The 20915-nt window shown below is 41.3% G+C and overlaps 1 protein-coding gene across 1 annotated transcript; it reads left to right on the top strand.

Annotated features, from left to right (window-relative positions):
* Window positions 1-90: 90 nt before the first annotated feature.
* On the top strand, window positions 91-16288 carry LOC115176159 (zinc finger protein 865). Its single transcript, XM_029735992.1, has 2 exons — window positions 91-1013; window positions 10707-16288. The coding sequence occupies exon 2, from the start codon at window positions 11152-11154 to the stop codon at window positions 15190-15192; it is 4041 nt and encodes a 1346-aa protein (XP_029591852.1). The 5' UTR covers window positions 91-1013; window positions 10707-11151; the 3' UTR covers window positions 15193-16288.
* Window positions 16289-20915: the final 4627 nt, after the last annotated feature.

The following is a 20915-nucleotide window of genomic DNA, read 5'->3' as shown; positions in this document are numbered from 1 at the left end:
ATGCATTTAATTATGTATTTGTCAATGCCATGGAATGGCCATACATAGATTGGTTGAGTTATACACGCACAACCAGATACAGCTGGTCGGACTTCTTAACCTGTGACACTACCCGGAAATAGAATACAGACCGGAAGCTACCATTTTAAGGAGAAGAACATTAGCAGCCGTAGCCCCTAGACGGGTACACATAAAATTGACACGGGGCGGAAAATATTTGACCGAAGAAAAATAATGAAAATACGACAAAAACTCCAGAAAGGGCTCATTTGGAAGAGTTAACGATTCAAGCATCTGCTTCAAATAAGAAACATATCTGAATTAGCAGGCCAACCCAGCGGAAATAGTTTTTGTTAACAACGAGTCGAAAATAGCCCTCCTGGGCCGATGGAGAGGCAGGCCTTTGAAAATATTTTTCCCTGGATGAAGAAAAATGGCAATCTGACATTTAAAAAAAGGAGGCCGTTGTAGTTATCACGGCATTTCCCGCGCACTTTTTATGATATATATTTTTTCTTTAACCATTTTGGCAGGGGATTTGAATGCTAGATATAATGTTAGCTAAAACGACAGCTATCAACCTAGTTATTATCTTTGTGGCTAGGTTAGCTTAGGATCAGCTACCTATGCAACCAGGCGTTCATACGAGATTCTAATTTATTAGCTAGCTAGCTAACAACGACATGATTGAAAGACTCCTGTATTCAAATCAAATAACTTTTTCTTGTTACTTTGGTTGAAAACTGTAGGCAGCCGCCTATAAAAAACAAACAAAAAAAACAAGGTAACGTTAGCCTGCTAACGTTAGCTGGCGAATGACGAACTGCACATTTTTTTATTTTTGCCACCACCTGCAATTTCTTCTTTTTTTCAAGTTAGTCTAGTTAGCTACCTACCTGAAGATCAATGGAAGTAGATCCATTCGTTTCTACCTGTTCCCCCCTTTTGATCTTCATTCAAGAAGAAAGCGCGACACCAGTCTCCAGCCCATATACATTCCACCAAACCTGTTGGTAAGATGTTTTAAAATATATTGTTCGAATGGTAGCTGCGTTACAACGTTGTAGTGGGGCAAGCAAGGTCTTCACAGACCAGCAGCAATTATTAGGAAATACTGGGAACGTCACTGATAATTTACAAAGGATTGTATTGGCCTAAAAATGTGTGAAAATCGTATGTTTGCAAATATCTCAACAGTAAGCAATTAGCACTTATCAGGTACTGGTCTAGATATGGCCGTGTTAGCTAATCCTTAGTTTTGTCAATTTGCTATGCATAATGATGCACAGTATGTTATCATAAAATTGAATGCTTTGCATGCCAATCATTTTTTTTTGCTAAACTTTGCACAAGTTATGTCACGTATTTATATTCTCGATTCTCGCTAATATATCTACTTTTTGTTATGTTTTTAGTTGGGTTGCATTTGCGGGACATTCTACTGCAATGTTGGAGGTAGTAACATAAACATTTCGCTGCACCTGCTATAACACCTGCAAATCTGTGTACGCGACCAATAAACGTCGATTTGACCAAGGCCCAGGCTGCATTCTGTTTAGGCCTATTTGATTGCCTTCTTGGTACTTCAGACTTTAAAGTTCAATCGTAGAGAATTTCATAACTAGTTACATACATTTAATTTTCTTTGCCTTTGAGGCTTTAGTGCATAGCCTACATCTGCAATTTGTGCATTCTATCAAAGTGCCCTCCTGAAAAAGAGTAAATGATTGAGAACAGAAAATCTGACCCATACATAACGTTACTGGTAACACTTAATGTCTATGATATAGGCCTTATTGTAGTGCTCAAGCAATGTCATTCCATGAGAACAACAACATTAATATTTTAGACTTTATTTAGAGTAAATGGCCTACATTTGTTTATAAAGTTTCATATGACAATACAAATAATCTATGGAGTAGGCTACTTGTTTGGTTATTATAACATAAGACAGTTGTACAAACTTCTGTTAGGTTATATGTGTCATCATTGTTATAATAGCCAAGAAAATACAATGGGTTGGGTGAGCTTATCGCCCTATAAGAAAGGTAATTGAAAATTACCCACAAGACGGTAAACTGTTTTTGTGTCTTGTTATGGGGAAGGACACAGTGAATTCATTGTTGTACTCTAGCAGAAGTTTTACCCTGGGGTTCCTGTGAGATTTACTTTAATTGAATTAGTGATGGGCTAGAACAAAGATGTGTCCCCTCTGTGGGCTCCAAGGACCAGAATTGAAAAACACATTTTAGCTTTTACCCTATTTTACATCTGAGGTATTTGTTGTGCCTGCGATCGGTTGAGACACAGCATACTGTCTTGAATGGTTGCTCTCATGCTTTTGCTGATAAATGTAAAAAATACATGAAAATAGTTTACATTTAAACTTTCAAATGGTACTACGAAGATGGTTGACTTGAATGGGAATATCCATTGTTAAAAAATTAAAGGTCCATTGCAGTCAAATGTGGTTTCTGTGTGTTTTATATTTCCACACTGAGGTTGGAATAATATTGTGAAAATAACCACGTTTTCATGCGCACCCTATTAAAAAAAAAGAAAAAGAAGTAGATTGGTGTGACGAAAACAGGACGTTTCGATACAATATTAAAAATACAGATAGGTACTTTGTTCATTCGACATGGTGGGATGTTTGTGTCGGTCAAATGGATTATGTGATAAATGTCGGTGGAAATGCCTTTAATGCACAAATGCTGATTTAATTACCATCATATCGAAGCAAACTTGGAGTCACGTGACGATATGGTGTGTGTGGTCCTCCCACTACGACTCGTGAAACCATGCAGTTTATTAGCCTACAGATGAAGTAAGTTATGAACTTCACAGGGTGGTGAAAGTGCACGCTATGAGCTTGACGATGCTTTCCAATAAATATCGAGGGTTTTATTCTGGTGACATGACTGATGCTTGACTGCCGTTTTGATAATGCACCCAGTGGGGGCCCCAGGACCGAGTTTGGGAAACCCTGGGCTAGAGTGCATGTGCCAAGACCAGAGTAGGCACATTTGCTATTTCAACGCAACTGTTTTTGTGACAGTTATCGGTAGAGTTGAAAATGCAACAGAAACACATTAAACTTTAGATTTTTATTCTGTACATGAAAAAAAAAATGGGCGGGCAGTACGCACAGTATTTTCTGTGCAACAAGTCAGTTTGACGTTAACACCACTGAAGGGAAAATACGCATAAATATTTTATTCACATGCAAATATGTTGCCAATTTGAGTTGATAATGCCCTTTTAGTGTAAGAGCTGTTTAAAACGACTGCCTGAAATTTCTGCCTGTTGTGGTGGGATGGAGTTTTGGCCTGCCTGGGGACATTACCGGGCGGTAAATGAGTTAATAGACCAATAAAAGTTCCAAGACTTCCAGGCCCAGGTTTGGCCGGTGCGTCCCTATGAAATCCATAGATTAGGGCCCAATGAATTTATTTAAATTGACAGATTTACTGTTACTAAGTAAAATCGCTGAAATTGTTGCGTTTATATTTTTATTTAACTTTAACTTAAAGTCTATTTTATTTTATGAACTTTTTTTTAGAGAAATCAGAATATTGACAACCCTGTTTTGTAAGATTTCAAATGATATTTATCTCAATCGTTTATAATTTTCAGTGATAAAGACATGGATGTCTCATGGTAGGGTGGGGTATTGAAAATGGGTCAACTTTGAGCATCTCCTAAATGGTTTGTCAAAAAAGGGTCCAAAAAGTCACGTTCTGACCATTTCCACCATGTATGAGAGATTTTGTTAAACTCAAAAGGGGTGCAGTCAGAAATTGGTTGAAATTGTATGGAACGACCCAGCTGAGTTTTCCTTTTGAGAAATGAGTCAAAGGGTGCAATTGGGCTCTAGCATATTCTGATGTCTTTGACATAATGCAAGCCAAATAGAGTTGCAATCTAATGGGTACCATTCATTTATTTTGCGTGAAGTAAAACTATAGTTGCACACCCTGATCGCTATTGATGACTTACAAATATAAAATGCAGGTGAAATGAATTTAAATGCGTATTGTGTGTGTGTGTGTGTGTGTGTGTGTGTGTGTATAGTACCAGTCAAAAGTTTGGACACACCTACTCATTCAAGGGTTTTTCTGTGTTTTTACTATTTTCTACATTGTAGAATAATAGTGAAGACATCAAAACTATGAAATAACACACATGCAATCATGTAGTATCCAAAAAGGTCAAACAAATCAAAATATATTTTAGATGTTAGATTCTTCAAAGTAGCCACCCTTTGCCTTGACAGCTTTGCACACTCTTGGCATTCTCTCAACCAGCTTCATGAGGAATTATTTTCCAACAGACTTGAAGGAGTTCCCACAAATGTTGAGCACTTGTTGGCTGCTTTTCCTTCACTATGTGGTCCAACTCATTCCAAACCATCTCAATTGTGTTGAGGTCGGGTGATTGTGGATGCCAGGTCATCTGATGCAGCACTCCATCACCCTTTTTGGTCAAATAGCCCTTACACAGCCTGGAGGTGTGTTTTTGGTCATTGTCCTGTTGATAAACAAATGGTAGTCCCACTAAGCGCAAACCAGGCGGGATTGCGTATTGTTGCAGAATGCTGACACGGCGATTGGAACCAAAAATCTTTAATTTGGACTCATCAGACCGAAGGACAGATTTCCACCAGTCTAATGTTCCTTGCTCGTTTCTTGGCCCAAGCAAGTCTCTTCTTATTGGTGTTCTTTAGTAGTGTTTTTTTTGCAGCAATTCAACCATGAAGGCCTAATTTTAATTATGGCCGATTTCATAACAATCGGTAATCTGCATTTTTGGAAGCCGTTTATGGCCAATTACGTCGCATTCCACGAGGAAACTGTGTGTCATGCTGACCACCTGTTACGTGAGTGCATCAAGGAGCCAAAGGTATGTTGTTAGCTAGCATTAAACTTATCTTATAAAAAAAACAATCAATCTTCACATAATCACTAGTTAACTGCACATGGTTGATGATATTACTAGTTTAACTAGCTTGTCCTGTGTTGCATATAATCAATGCGGTGCCTGTTAATTTATCATCGAATCACAGTCTACTTCGCCAAACGGGTGATTTATTTAACAAAAGAACATTAGTGAAATAAGCACAATCGTTGCACGAATGTACCTAACCATAAACATTAGTGCCTTTCTTAAAATCAGTACACAGAAGTGTATATTTTTAAACCTGCATATTTAGTTAAAATAAATTAATGTTAACAGGCAGTATTAACTAGGGAAATTGTCACTTCTCTTGCGTTCATTGCACGCAGAATCAGGGTATATGCAACAGTTTGGACTGCCTGGCTCGTTGCGAACTAATTTGCCAGAATTTTACATAATTATGACATAACATTGAAGGTTGCGCAATGTAACATCAATTTTTAGACTTAGTGTTGCCACCCGTTCGATAAAATACGGAATGGTTCCGTATTTCACTGAAAGAATAAACGTTTAGTTTTCAAAATGATAGCTTCCGGATTTAACCATATTAATGACCAACGTCTCGTATTTCTGTGTTTATTATATTATAATTAAGCCTATGGTTTGATATTTGATAGAGCAGTCTGACTGAGAGGTGGTAGGCAGCAGCAGGCTCGTAAGCATTCATTCAAACTTTCCTGCGTTTGTCAGCATGTCTTAGCAATGCTTGATTCACAGCGCTGTTTGACTTCAAGCCTATCAACTCCTGAGATTAAGCTGGCAATACTAAAGTACCTATTAGAACATCCAATAGTCAAAGGTGTATGAAATACAAATGGTATAGAGAGAAATAGTCGACGTGTCATAATTCCTATAATAACTACAACCTAAAACTTCTTAACTTGGAATATTGAAGAACTGGGAATATTGAACTGCCAGCTTTCATATGTTCTGAGCAAGGAACTTAAACGGTAGTTTTTTTACATGGCACATATTGCACTTTTACTTACCGTAAATTCCGGACTATAAGCCGCAACTTTTTTCCCAGTTTTGAACCTCGCGGCTTAAACAATGACGCGGCTAATATATGGATTTTTCCCACTTTCAATTTTTTTTCTTCCAAAAAACACATTCTGTGACGTGCTCAGTTTTTTGGCGGCATGAAGCTTTCATTAGACCAATGAAATTGCCGAACGGGTTAAGGTCAAACAACTTTTTTGTTTACTGTTTAGATTAAATCGAGCGCTCTCAAACTTCCCATCATTCTGATTACGGTAGTCATTTTGTCACCCTCGTCATGGCAAAGACACGGACAAATGCATATGATGCAGCTTTCAAGTTGAAGGCGATTGATCTGGCTGTTGGAAAAGGAAATGGAGCTGCTGCACGGGAGCTTGGTCTTAATGAGTCGATGATAAGACGTTGGAAACAGCAGCGTGAGGAATTGACTCGGTGCAAAAAGACAACTAAAGCTTACCTCAAATTTTTTTTGTTTTTGTTACAAGCCGTGTTTCGTTAAAGCCTATTTATTTTTGTTACAAGCCGTGTTTCTTTAAAGCCTGTGTAAAGTTAATTTGTTTCAATATACCAGTAGGCACCTGCGGCTTATAGACATGTGCGGCTTATTTATGTTCAAAATAATTTTAAAAATCATTCAGTGGGTGCGGCTTATATTCAGGTGCGCTTAATAGTCCGGATATTACGGTAATTCTCCAACACTGTGTTTTTGCATTATTTAAACCAAATTGAGCATGTTTCATTATTTGAGACTAAATAGATTTTATTTATGTATTCTATTAAGTTAAAATAAGTGTTCATTATTCATTCAGTATTGATGTAATTGTCATATATATATATATATATTAGAGGTCGACCGATTTTAATCGGAATGGACGATTTTAATTAGAGCCAATTTCCGATTTTCATAACAATCGGTAATCGGTACACCGATTGTGGCCGTTTATATATATATATATATTTTATATCATTTTTTTTACACCTTTTATTTAACTAGGGCAGTCAGTTAAGAACACATTCGTATTTTCAATGACAGCATAGGAACGCCGGGTTAACTGCCTTGTTCAGGGGCAGAACGACAGATTTTTACCTTGTCAGCTCGGGGATTCGTATTTGCAACCTTCCGGTTACTAGTCCAACGCTCTAACCACCTGCCTTACATTGCACTCCACGAGGAGCCTGCCTGGCAGGCTGACTACCTGTTACGCAAGGGCAGTAAGAAGCCAAGGTAAGTTGCTTGCTAGCATTAAACTTATCTTATAAAAAAACAATCAATCTTAACATAATCACTAGTTAACTCCACATGGTTGATGATATTACTAGTTTATCTAACATGTCCTGCGTTGCATATCGATGCGGTGCCTATTAATTTCTCATCGAATCACATTCTACTTTGCCAAACGGGTGTTGATTTAACAAGCGCATTCGCGAAAAAAGCACTCGTTGCACCAATGTGTACCTAACCATAAACATCAATGCCTTTCTTTAAAATCAATACACAATAATATATTTTTAAACCTGCATATTTAGTTAATATTGCCTGCTAACATGAATTTCTTATAACTAGGGAAATGTTCACTTCTCTTGCGCTCCGTGCAAGCAGAGGCAGGGTATATGCAGCAGCTTGGGCCGCCTGGCTCGTTGCGAACTGTGAAGTCCATTTATTCCTAACAAAGACCGTAATTAATTTGCCAGAATTGTACATAATTATGACATAACATTGAAGGTTGTTCAATGTAACAGCAATATTTAGACTTAGGGATGCCACCTGTTAGATAAAATACGGAACGGTTCCGTATTTCACTGAAAGAATAAAAGGTTTGTTTTCGAAATGATAGTTTCCGGATTCGACCATATTAATGACCAATGCCTCGTATTTCTTTGTTATTATGTTATAATTAAGTCTATGGTTTGATAGAGCAGTCTGACTGAGCGATGGTAGGCAGCAGCAGCCTCGTAAGCATTCATTCATACAGCACTTTCGTGTGTTTGTCAGCAGCTGTTCGCTGTGCTTGAAGCATTGAGCAGTTTATGACTTCAAGCCTATCAACTCCTGAGATTAGGTTGGTATAACCGATGTGAAATGGCTAGCTAGTTAGCAGGGTGCGCGCTAATAGCGTTTCAAACGTAACTCGCTCTGAGACTTGGAGTAGTTGTTCCGCTTTGAACATCGCTTTTGTGGAGCGATGGGTAACGATGCTTCGAGGGTGGCTGTTGTGTTCCTGGTTCGAGCCCAGATAGGGGCGAGGAGAGGGACGGAAGCTATACTGTTACACTGGCAATACTGAAGTGCCTATAAGAACATCCAATAGTCAAAGGTATATGAAATACAAATGGTATAGAGAGAAATAGTCCTATAATTCCTATAATAACTACAACCTAAAACTTCTTGCCTGGGAATATTGAAGACTCATGTTAAAAGGAACCACCAGCTTTCTCATTTTCTGAGCAAGGAACTTAAACGTTAGCGTTTTTACATGGCACATATTGCACTTTTACTTTCTTCTCCAACACGTTGTTTTTGCATTATTTAAATCAAATTGAACATGTTTCATTATTTATTTGAGGCTAAATTGATTATATTGATGTATTATATTAAGTTAAAATAAGTGTTCATTCAGTATTGCTGTAATTGTCATTATTACAAAACAAAAAAAAAATCGACAGATTTAATCGGTATCGGCTTTTTTGGTCCTCCAATAATCGGTATCGCCGTTGAAAAATCATCATCGGTCGACCTCTAAATAAATAAATAAATAAATAAATAAATATATATATATGTATATAAATACGTATGTGTGTGTATATAAACAAACAATTACAACAGCACTGAATGAACAATGAACACATTTATTTATACAAAAAATTGTTCTATCAAAAAAAAATATGTACATTTTTTTTTAATCGGTATCGGCTTTTTTTGGTCCTCCAATAATCGGTATCGGCGTTGAAAAATCATACTCGGTCGACCTCTAGTCTATTACTTGAACTCTGAAGAGTTTCTTTGGGCTGCAATCTGAGGTGCAGTTAACGCTAATGAACATCATCCTCTGCAGCAGAGCTAAATCTGGGTCTTCCTTTCCTGTGGCGGTCCTCATGAGCCATTTTCATCATAGTGCTTTGATGGGTTTTTGCAACTGCACTTGTAGAAACTTTCAAAGTTTTTGAAATGTTCCGCATTGACTGACCTTCATGTCTTAAAGTAATGATGGACTGTTGTCCATCATTACTTGTCTTTGCTTATTTGAGCTTTTCTTGCCATAATATGGACTTGGTCTTTTACCAAATAGGGATATCTTCTGTATACCACCCCTACCTTGTCACGATACAACTGATAGGCTCAAATGCATTAAGAAGGAAAGAAATTCCGCAATTACCAGGCACACCTGTTAATTGAGATGCATTCCAGGTGACATCCTCATGAAGCTGGTTAAGAGAATGCCAAATTGTGTGCAAAGCTGTCAAGGCAAAGGGTGGCTACTTTGAAGAATCTGAAATATATAAGATATATTTGGATTTGTTAAACACTTTTTGAGGGAGTACTACATGATTAGATATGTGTTATTTCATAGTTTGAATGTCTTCTCCTATTATTCTCGATTTTGTGATATCCAGTTGGTAGTTACGATTTTGTCTCATCACAGCATTACTTTTTTTTTAATTTTAATTTTTTAACATTTTAGTCATTTAGCAGATGCTCTTATCCAGAGCGACTTACAGTAGTGAATGCATACATTTCATACATGGCCTCCCGTGGGAATCGAACCCACAACCTTGGCATTGCAAACACCATGCGTTGCAAACACCATGCGTTGCAAACACCATGCTCTACCAACTGAGCTACAGGGAAGGCATCTCCCCAATGGGCTCTGGCGAGGCAAAGGTCAAGTCATGCGTCCTCCGAAAGATGTCCCGCCAAGCCGCGCTGCTTGTTAATACACTGCTCGCTTAACCCGGAAGCCAGCGGTACCAATGTGTCGGAGGAGACAACGTTCAACTGACGGACAAAGTCAACTTGCAGTCACCTGGCCCGCCACAAGGAGTCGCTAGAAATTGATGAGCCAAGGAAATCTCCCCTGCCAAACCCTCTGTTAACCCGAACGACGCTGGGCCAATTGAGCACGGTCCTATGGGGCTCCCGATTGAACCCCAGGCTGTAGTGGCGTCTTAGCACTCCAATGCAGTGCCTTAGACAGCTGTGCCACTTGAGAGGCCTGAAATGCTGATTTCTAAAGTTCTAAACCTGCTTCTACCATAGGCAAATATGTATAGAAAGCTTTGTTCATATCAAAAGGGGTGAGGTCAAAAAGTGATTGAAATCAAATGGAAGGACCCTGCGGACAAGCAACTTTGGTTCTCGGGCCATTGTCCTGTTTTTTGCTCTTTCAAATCAGTGTCTGATTCTGACCTGAAAATGTTGGCCCTTTTTGTGTTTCAATAAAGTAAATGATTGTAATCCTTTAGTACCTGCAGTTGGTTAAATTACCAAATGCACCTTTAACAGGGTTGGTTGCTGCTTTGGTCTATACAACAGTTCTGGTCTATGCAACAGGCACAGATGTTTGTTTGCATTTTGACAATTCTTAAGTTGGAAAATGAAGGTCTCCAGAGTTTTGTCTAGCGATAAGTGGTCATGTATGCTAACAATGGGAGCTGAAAATTATTAGAAATTATGCATGGTAAATTCTCTGGGGATGAGGCGCTATCAAGCACCCGGCCTATTTATCTTAATCCCTATTTCTGTTTTTCCCCAGTCTTCGAGATCGTGACATCAACGGGCAGACAAAGAAGTGGAACACCTGTTCATCCTTCATCTCCCCAGCTGGATGCTGACAGCTTCACATTTTTGGTGAAAAATAGACTACAACTATAGAAGGAATCTTAAAAACACTACGTAGACTGCATTCTATTTATACTTTGTGTTTTATACATTGTATTCCAAATTAGGAAAATAATTTATTATTTAAAAGGACCTTTTACCTGCTCTTCTTGGTTGTAACGTGCAAGCAGTAAGCATTAATCTGTATAAGAGGGGATCAGGCATAGACATTGGTAGCAGCGAGTCATTCTAGAGTTGTTCATGAAGCATTACTTCCAGTAGCTGTGGCTATTGATAATTGATTATTATTGGTGGGATATTGTTGTGCTTCAACAGTAGGGCGAGTGACCCAGGAACAACCTCCCATCAGTGAGTGGGAGATGTTCCAGTTCAGTAAGTACCCCTTGGACATTCTAGATATGCTAAGTGGACACCAAGCCCACCAGTTTAAAGGCCTTGGATTGGAAAGACAGTTCCAGCACCAACAGCAAGTCCAACTTCAGCACCAGCAACAGCTTCAGCAGCAGCACCAACAGCAGGGGGAGTCCTCAGGGGCTCTTCTCTCTGGGCTCGGTCTGGGGTCTCTTCAGGGGTCTAGAAGTAATGCTTTTGCTGATTCTTCATCTATATTTGCCAAAATGAGTGCCCCACCTCCACCAATATCACACCAGAGCCAGTCCTCATCCTCACACAGTTCACGGAAATCCAGCAAGATGAGCAGTAGTGTTAGTGGGAGCTCTGCTGCAGGATACCCACAATTCTTACGTCCGTTTCACCCTGCAGAAGCAGCGCTAGCCCAGGAACAGCTGCACTCTGGAATGGGACGTTTTGACTTTGGGGGTAGTAGCAGTGGAGGATCTGGTGTTATTGGAGGAGTGGTTACATCTGCTCCCCCACCGCCACCCTTACACCCTGGCCTCTCTGTTCCCCAAGCATCACCTGGACCATCCTCCTCCTCGCCCTCCCCATCAGCCTCATCGTCCGCCTCTAACAACCCTGGCAGTGCAGTGTCCTCCCTAGGGCAACCACTCGTTGGGCAGTCTGATCCACGTAGCTTACATCAGCAGTTCAGTTGCATGCTTGCCGCCAATCAGTACTTTCTTTCTGGTGTCCCGACCAACAGCAGTCTGGAGCAGTTTCTGGTTCAACAAGGGGGTCATAATCATCTTGGCCTGGGTTTGGGCCAAGGAGCTAGTGACTCGAGCTCAGCCCTTGCCCCACCTCCAGCTCTTCACTCCTCTCACAGTCATAGTCACTCCACTCCCCAGCCTCAACAGCAGCAGCAACCATTGGCACCCCATGCTTTATCTCACTCTCACAGCCATACCCACCCACACCATCCTCTTCACCCAACACCTCAGCCGTCGTCTCTGGGTGGCTTTGATTTCCAAGGTATTCCAGTTCTCTCCTCCAATCAGCTGGCTTCGTTGATGCAACAAGAGGCTAGCGGTATGCCCCTCCCTCTACCACTCCATTTATCACTTTCGAAAGATGAAGGTAAAGGAGACAGTGGATCTGGTGGAAGTGGTGGTAGCAGGAGAAAGAAGGCTATGGCTGGCTACCTTCCTCAGAGAAAAGCAGATGGCACCAGTCACAGCAGTAGCAGTGGTAGTAACTGCCACAGCAGCTCCACTGAACACAGTCAAAATTCAACCATTCAACCGGGCCTTGTAGGAGGAGCCATAACCAGTCTTGGTGGTAACCATTCATCAGTCCTCTCTTCAACACAACAGTCCTCCTCAACGGTCTCCTCTTCCTCCTCAGCCCCTTCCTCATCCACGGCCTCTGTGCTGGTAGCTAATGATTCACAGCTACCTAAACCTGAAAACCTAAATCCCATGGCCTCCATGCCTTGTCAACCTGACCCTGAAGCCATCTACCACTGTGGTGAATGTGGAAAGACTTTCAGTCATCTTACAAGCCTTCGCAGGCATCTCCGTAGTCATGGTTTGACTTCTGAAGATGCCAAGCCAGACACTTCAAGCGAAGACAAAACATTCTGTTGCACCGAATGTGGAAAGGGATTCAAGAAAAGGGGGCACCTCCTCCAGCATGGTGTTATCCATTCAGGTGCTCGTCCATTTGCATGTGGTGTCTGTCAACGGTCTTTCAACCGCCGTGAGTCCCTCACCAGGCATGAGAAGATCCATGATGATAAGCCTTTCCGATGCCCTGCTTGTGGTCGCTGCTTCCGAGAGAGCACCTCTTTGCTAAACCATGCTGCGTCTGGCACCTGTGGAAAGCCTGGAAGGAATTCCCGGCCCAGACCAAGTGGTAGTGGTGAAAATCAAAGCTCATCAAGTGCGAGTAGCAGAAAAACTGGAATGGAGGCTGGAGGCAGTGGTACAGGTGATTACCAACGAGATGGCGCGAGCAAATTTGGCACGGATTATTCAAGGAACCGGCCGTCATACCAGCCATCCTACAGTGTCGATGACTACCGACGACAGCAGGCTAACCCATCTTGTTATTCTGGAGAGAGCTCCCATGGCAGTGGGATATCAAGCCAGACACTCAGAAAGGCACCACTGGCTCCTACCTTACACCCACACCCTCAAAGTCAACAGCAACACCATCTCCATCAACAGCAACCTCATCTTCCCCTTTCATCTCTATTGGATGACTCTGAGGATGAGGTCACTAGCAGTGCCATGTCTGCCATTGCTGCAGCTGCCGCTGCATCCTGCGAGATAAGTACTGGCGAGAGTCGAGGAGAGGAGCGAAGAGACATCATTGGAGGTTTGCTTGGGGGACTTGGCTTTGGGAATATGGGAGTCTCACCAGGTGGTCCATCATCTACATCAGAAATCGACAAGACCTACAGATCAGGAAGTGGCTCTACCATCCCTTTAACCCATCCAAGCCAGCAGATGATGAACGCTAAACCGAAAAAGCCCCGCAAGCCTCGGCAAAAGAGAGAACCAGGACCTGATGGAATCATAGTTCGACAAAGAAGAAGTCGTGGAGAGGGAGAACGGCCATATTCATGCGGAGTTTGTGGTAAAGGATTCAGGAGACGTGAGACCCTACGTCGGCATGACCGTGTTCACACAGGTGAAAAGCCACACCGGTGTGATGTTTGTGGGAAAGAGTTCCGGGAATACTTCCATCTTACTAAACATTCCACTGTGCATTCTGGGCAGAAGAACTACAAATGTGACCTATGTGGTAAAGAGTTTGCTTACGCTCAGAGCTTGGTGAGACATGGAAAATTACACACAAAAGTGGAATTGGATGGTACACCAGGAGGAAAAATTGCTAAAGGCCATGGAGGGGTTATTAGTCTAGATGGAAATCAAGCAAACTCTCAATCTTATTATCCGTACCCTCAAGATAAGTCTCAGGGGTCCAGCTCATCCACTCAGCCCCCTCAGCCCACTCAGAAGCTCTTTACATGCACAACGTGCTGGAAATCCTTCCGCCATCAGTTCCACTTGACAGCCCATCAACAAACTGTCCATGGTGGTGGAATAAGGGGTGAAAAGAATTTCTGCTGTGAGGTATGCGGGAAGGCCTTTGCTTATTCTAACAGCTTGTCCAGGCACAGGCAATCGCAGCATGGATTGGGCCGCACCGGGTCAGCAAACCCACCAGCTAGTGGAACCCAACATCCTTCCCAAGCAGATCAGTACATCCCTCTTTTTGAATCAGGCCACCCCTTAACTTATCCGTCAGGCTCCTACATGCCAAACCAATCCTCCCAAGGTCAACACCGCCCTTTTCAGTTCCAGTCCCAAGAAGGATGGGTTGGTGGCAAGAGAAAAAGAGAGAAAAAAAGGAGGGTTGAATATCAAAGTATAATGAGAGGGGGGCAACTAGTAGGGGTTGCCTTGAATAAGGCCACGAGCAGGAGACTCAAAGTGATGAAGCGGAAAAAGGGAATAATGCATGAAAAGCTTAAGCAAAAGAAACTGCTCGCCCAGCTCCTGAGGATGAGAGGAGGGTATAGAGTTAGACAATGGTGCGGAGGTGTGGTTAAAGTCAGTGGGCTGTCATCTATGGAAGTCCCCATAAAACGTTTTCCATGCCAGTACTGCCCCAGCACCACATTCGCCAGTCAGGCCAAACTTTTGCTCCATCGTTCTGTGAGGCATCCTCCAAGAAATAACGGCCACCAAGCCCGTCTGAAGTGCTCGGTCTGCGGAAAGCGTTCTCGGACGTTACGGAAAGCCCTCATTCATCGTGGACGTCACCTTTCCCAAGGGCGGTTCTCATGTCCCAAATGCCGCTCCCGCTTCTGGAATGGATCTCTCCTGGAGAGGCACAGCGTCGCATGCCAGGGTCAATCTATGTTAGGTAGTGGAAACTGGGCCTTGAAAGTGAACTTGTCCCCAAGAGAGGTTGTTGAGAAGACAGCGGAAAAAGAGGGCCAGGGGGGCCTGCCTGGGAGAACAACAGTGGTGACTGAATACAGCCACTAATTATTTTCTAGTGTAGGATTTTTTTAAACTAAAAAGCAAGCAAGAACTAGCAAGTTTTAAAGATGTGGGCAAGAGGCTTACATCCCATACAATCCTTCATATAGCAGAGATGTTTGTAAGGAGACTTTTAAAGGCTCACATCAAAAGCACCATCCACCGGTCTTTGCTTCCCCAAAGGGGAGAGAGTATTCTGGATCTGAGTGTTTGAGGAGCACCTCTTCTAAAATGCTTTCAACCACAGTATCGTTTTTGTTAGCTGTGTTTGCGCTGGGATTATGAATGCATACTAGTAAGAGTGGAGTACCAAAAGTACTGATGTTTTATGTTTTCTGTCATTATTCACAGTTAAACAGTATAGTCTTTGTCTCGTTCTGTACTATGTGTTTTTTTCTTTCTTTGTTCCCTGTAGAGATTATTTTTCATACAGATGTTTGGCCTGAAGCTAAAAATTGCCCAGCCATTCTAAGAAGCAATTTATCCGAAAAAGGAAGTAAATTAAGTCACTCCTGTTATGAAACTTGACTTACCAAATTGATTAATCACTTAGTGTAACTGGAGGTATCTTTTCAAACATTCGGTTAAATTTTGCAAAACTGACTAGCTGAATAGGTTGAAATGGATCAGAATGGAATGAGAGCATTTTTCTGTAAACTATTCCTATATATATGGGAAAACATTAATGGGACTTAGGTGTCAGGAATGGAAAGGGTCAATGGGAACAACCGGAGAATACTGTACAATTCGTATTATATATTGTTGCATTTTTTTTGTAATACTCCCAAGTATCATTTATTTTATCATTGTTGCTATTCTATGGGTGGGTGGGAATGAGTTTGGGGACTGTCTTTGTAAAACAATGGGATGATGAGTATATGTATCGATGTGATTTTTTTCCCCCCTCCCCCTTTTACCAACCCTACGCCACAGTTAAGCCCTATCCCGTAACATGCATACACATTGTTCATTACCTAGGTCCTGTTCCCCAGTGTTTTCCTTTCAGTAAACTAAAACATTAAATATTATTACTAAATAACTATCCTTTTCTTTGCCTAAAGTGAATTGTTGAAACCCTCATCTAATAAAAATGTAAAAATCTCATGCCTTCCCTTTTAATTTAAATCAGTGGTATTTGAAGTCGCCCCCTAGTGGGGACGCGAGGGAAATGCAATGGGGTCTAATTTGTATACAGGTAGACCAGAAACCCACATCCCTGATTGTAAGATTAGCAGCAACCCTGAGAAGCACCTGCTGCTCATTGGTTGTTCCCTTCAAATGCTGTTTTTAATTCAAATAACATTTTACCTACACAATGAAGAAGGCTGGAAATCCTAAATGTCTCTACGCGCTATCCCTCATGTAGTGAAAATAATTTCAAAAATTTAACAATTAAGTCAGCTTTAATGCAACATTTTTAAGTGCGGACTGATTACGCTATTTGTTTGAGTGGGTGGGGTTGGTAGAAATTCTGGCGCAAAAAAATGGGCTCTGCGCTGAAAAGGTTTGAATACCACTGATTTAAATTGAGAGCAATTTTTGCCAAAGCACAAATGACCACTCCTAAACAGTTCGCTGTTTATTTACCTTCAGTGCTTTTGTAAAGTATTCAGACCCCTTGACTTTTTCCACATTGTTACATTACAGCCTTATTCTGAAAAAAAAAATGTTTTCACCCTCATCAATCTACACACAATATCCCATAATGACAAAGTGAAAACAGGTTTTTAGTAATGTTGGCAAATGTACAAGTATTCAGTAAGTATTCAGACCTTTTGCTATGAGACTTGGAAATTGAGCTCCGGTGCATCCTGTTTCCATTGATCATCCTTGATGTTTATACAGCTTGATTGGAGTCCGCCTTTGGTAAATTGAATTGATTGGACATGATTTGGATTGGCACACACATCTATTTAAGGTCCTATAGTTGACTATGCATGTCAGAGCAAAAACCAAGCTATGAGGACAAAGGAATTGTCCGTAGGGCTCCAAGACAGGATTGTGTCGAGGCACAGATCTGGGGAAAGGTACCAAAAGATCTATGCCCCATTGAAGGTCCCCAAGAACACAGTTGCCTCCGTTCTTAAATGGAAGAAGTTTGGAACTACCAAGACTCTTCCTAGAGCTGGCCGCCCGGCCAAACTGAGCAATCGGGGGAGAAGGTCCTTGGTCAGGGAGGTTACCAAGAACCCAATGGTGACAGAGTTTCTGTGCGGAGATGGGAGAACCTTCCAGAAGGACAACCATCTCTGCAGCACTCCACCAATCAGGCGTTTATGGTAGAGTGGCCAGACAGAAGCCATTGCTCAGTATTAGGCACTTGACAGCCTCCTTGGAGTTTTCCAAAAGGCACCTGAAGGACTCGGACTGTAAGAAACAAGATTCTCTGGTCTGATGAAACCAAGATTCCACTATTTGGCCTGAATGCCAAGTGTCACGTCTGGAGGAAACCTGGCACCATCCCTACGGTGAAGCATGGTGGTGGCAGCATCCTGCTGTGGGGATGTTTTCAGTGGCAGTGACTGGGAGACTAGGCAGGATTGAGGGAAAGATGAATGGAGCAAAGTACAGAGAGATCCTTGTTGAAAACCTCCTTCAAAGCGCTCAAGACCTCAGACTTGGGCGAAGGTTCACCTTCCAACAGGACAACGACCCTATGCACACAGCCAAGACAATGCAGGAGTGGCTTCGCGACAAGTCTCAATGTCTTTGAGTTACCTTGAACCCTATCGAACATCTCTGGAGAGTCCTGAAAATAGCTGTGCAGCGATGCTCCCCATCCAACCTAAAAGAGCTTGAAAGAATCTGCAGAGAATAATGGGAGAAACTCCCCAAATACAGGAGTGCCAAGCTTGTAGCGTCATACCCAAGAAGACTCTAGGCTGTAATTGCTGCCATAGATGCTTCAACAAAGTTCTGAATAATTATGTTAATGTGATATTTTTATTTTATTTTATCGAGTTTCAGAAATGTCTTAACCTGTTTTTGCTTTGTCTATATGGGGTATTTGGGGTCACTTAGAAATTTCCTTGTTTTTTGAAAGAAAAGCAACAACAAAAAAGTCCATTAAAATAACATAAAATTGATCCGAAATACAGTGTAGACATTGTTAATGTTGTAAATGACTATTGTAGCTGGAAACAGCATATTTTTCATGGAATGTCTACATAGGTGTAGAGTCCCATTATCAGCAACCATCACTCCTGTGTTCAAATGGCACGTTGTGTTAGCGAATCTAAGTTTATCATTTTAAAAGGCTAATTGATCATTAGAAAACCCTTTTGCAATTATGTTAGCATAGCTGAAAACTGTTGTACTGATTTAAAGAAGCAATAAAACTGGCTTTTAGAGTAGTTGAGTATCTGGAGCATCAGCATTTGTGGGTTTGATTACAGGCTCAAAATGGCCAGAAACAAATAACTTTCTTCTGAAACTCGTCAATTATTACTCTTCAGAAAAGCGCAAACTTCATTAAATAGTACCCGCAAAACACCAGTCTCAATGTCAACAGTGAAGAGGCGACTCCGGTATGTTGGCCTTCTAGGCAGAGTTCCTCTATCCAGTGTTTGTGTTCTTTTGCCCACCTTCATAATTTATTTTTATTGGCCAGTCTGAGAGATGGCTTTTTCTTTGCAACTCTGTCTAGAAGGCCAGCATTCCGGAGTCGCCTTTTCACTGTTGACGTTGAGACTGGTGTTTTTCGGGTACTATTTAATGAAGTTTGCGCTTTTCTGTGAAGGGAGTAGTACACAGCGTTCTACGAGATCTTCAGTTTCTTGGCAATTTCTCGCATGGAATAGCCTTCATTTCTCAGAACAAGAATAGACTGAAGAGTTTCAAAAGAAAGTTCTTTGCTTCTGGCCAATTTGAGCCTGTAATCAAATCAAATCAAATTTATTTATATAGCCCTTCGTACATCAGCTGAAATCTCAAAGTGCTGTACAGAAACCCAGCCTAAAACCCCAAACAGCAAGCAATACATGTGAAAGAAGCACGGTGGCTGGGAAAAACTCCCTAGGAAAAACTCCTGAGAAAGGCCAAAAACCTAGGAAGAAACCTAGAGAGGAACCAGGCTATGAGGGGTGGCCAGTCCTCTTCTGGCTGTGCCGGGTGGATATTATAACAGAACATGGTCAAGATGTTAAAATGTTCGTAAATGACCAGCATGGTCAAATAATAATAATCATAGTAATTGTCGAGGGTGCAACAAGCACGTCCGGTGAACAGGTCAGGGTTCCGTAGCCGCAGGCAGAACAGTTGAAACTGGAGCAGCAGCATGGCCAGGTGGACTGGGGACAGCAAGGAGTCATCATGCCAGGTAGTCCTGAGGCATGGTCCTAGGGCTCGGGTCCTCCGAGAGAAAGAAAGAAAGAGAGAAAGAGAGAATTAGAGAGAGCATATTTACATTCACACAGGACACCGGATAAGACAAGAGAATAGTCCAGATGTAACAGACTGACCCTAGCCCCCCGACACATAAACTACTGCAGCATAAATACTGGAGGCTGATCGAACCCACAAATGCTGATGCTCCAGATACTCAACTAGTCTAAAGAAGGCCAGTTTTATTGCTTCTTTAATCAGAACAACAGTTTAATCTGGGCTAACATAATTGCAAAAGGATTTTCTAATGATCAATTAAACTTTTAAAATTATAAACTTGTGTTAGCTAACACAACGTGCCATTGGAGCACAGAAGTGATGATTGATGATTATGGGCCTATGTAGACATTCCATTAAAAATCAGCCGTTTCCGGCTGTAATAGTCATTTACAACATTAACAATGTCTACACTGTATTTCTGATCAATTTGATGTTTTTTTTAATGGACAATAAATTTGCTTTTCTTTCAAAAACAATGACATTTCTAAGTGACCCCAAACTTTTGAACGGTAGTGTATATATTCGATTTTAGAGTAAGGCTGTAATGTAACAAAATGTGGAAAAGTCAAGGGGTCTGAATACTTTCAGAATGCACTGTGTGTTGATCAGTTAACAGGTTCAAAAGAATGGCAGAATTGCCAGGTCCTCCACACTTGGCACCCCAGTGCACTGTCCTTACACTGCAGAGATGTTTATTGCGCACTTGTTGGCACATTCCATGCTCCATTTAGAAACAGAGTGAAAAAATCCCTGAGGATGAGTACGGCTGTTTGTCAGACTCACAACCGGCTGTTCTGAAAGTTTGTGTGTATTTGCAAGAATTCTCCTTTTAGAAAGTTCTTTATTTTTTGATATACTGTATTTTGTCACCAGTTTGCAGGGCATGCATTAAACACGTTAGTTTCTCATAGGGTAAATGGTGTGAATCTGCAGTCAAAACTGCAAATTAGATGATACAGATTAAGCGCACAGTAACATTTGATTACTGTTGGGAGAACAGCGCATCTGTGGTTAGAAAATGACTTGTGTAATACTATTCAGTGTCCTCTAGATGGCCATAAGGCCCTTTTATGAACGCTTACAGAAGTATGACCAGGGAGACGGAGGGGAATATTTTGTGTATGAGAAACATTGCAGTTTACATAAAGAAATGAAGTTATACATGCACATTGAAAGTATCCATCCTATAACAATTCACACCATATACACAAGTCAAGGAGTGATTAATCTGTGTGAATAATTTGTCCATGTATTTTGAATGTTTTTGGTTTATATGTTTGCTCTTGAAAACCGCAGTATCGCCTCCATCTAGTGGTTTGTCGGTCTAATGCATATTTTAAAATTGA

Source organism: Salmo trutta, chromosome 36, assembly GCF_901001165.1.
Source record: "Salmo trutta chromosome 36, fSalTru1.1, whole genome shotgun sequence".
In the NCBI taxonomy this organism is placed as follows: Eukaryota; Metazoa; Chordata; class Actinopteri; order Salmoniformes; family Salmonidae; genus Salmo; species Salmo trutta.
Note: the sequence above shows the minus strand (reverse complement) of the source record. Positions and strands in the feature narration are given on the sequence as shown.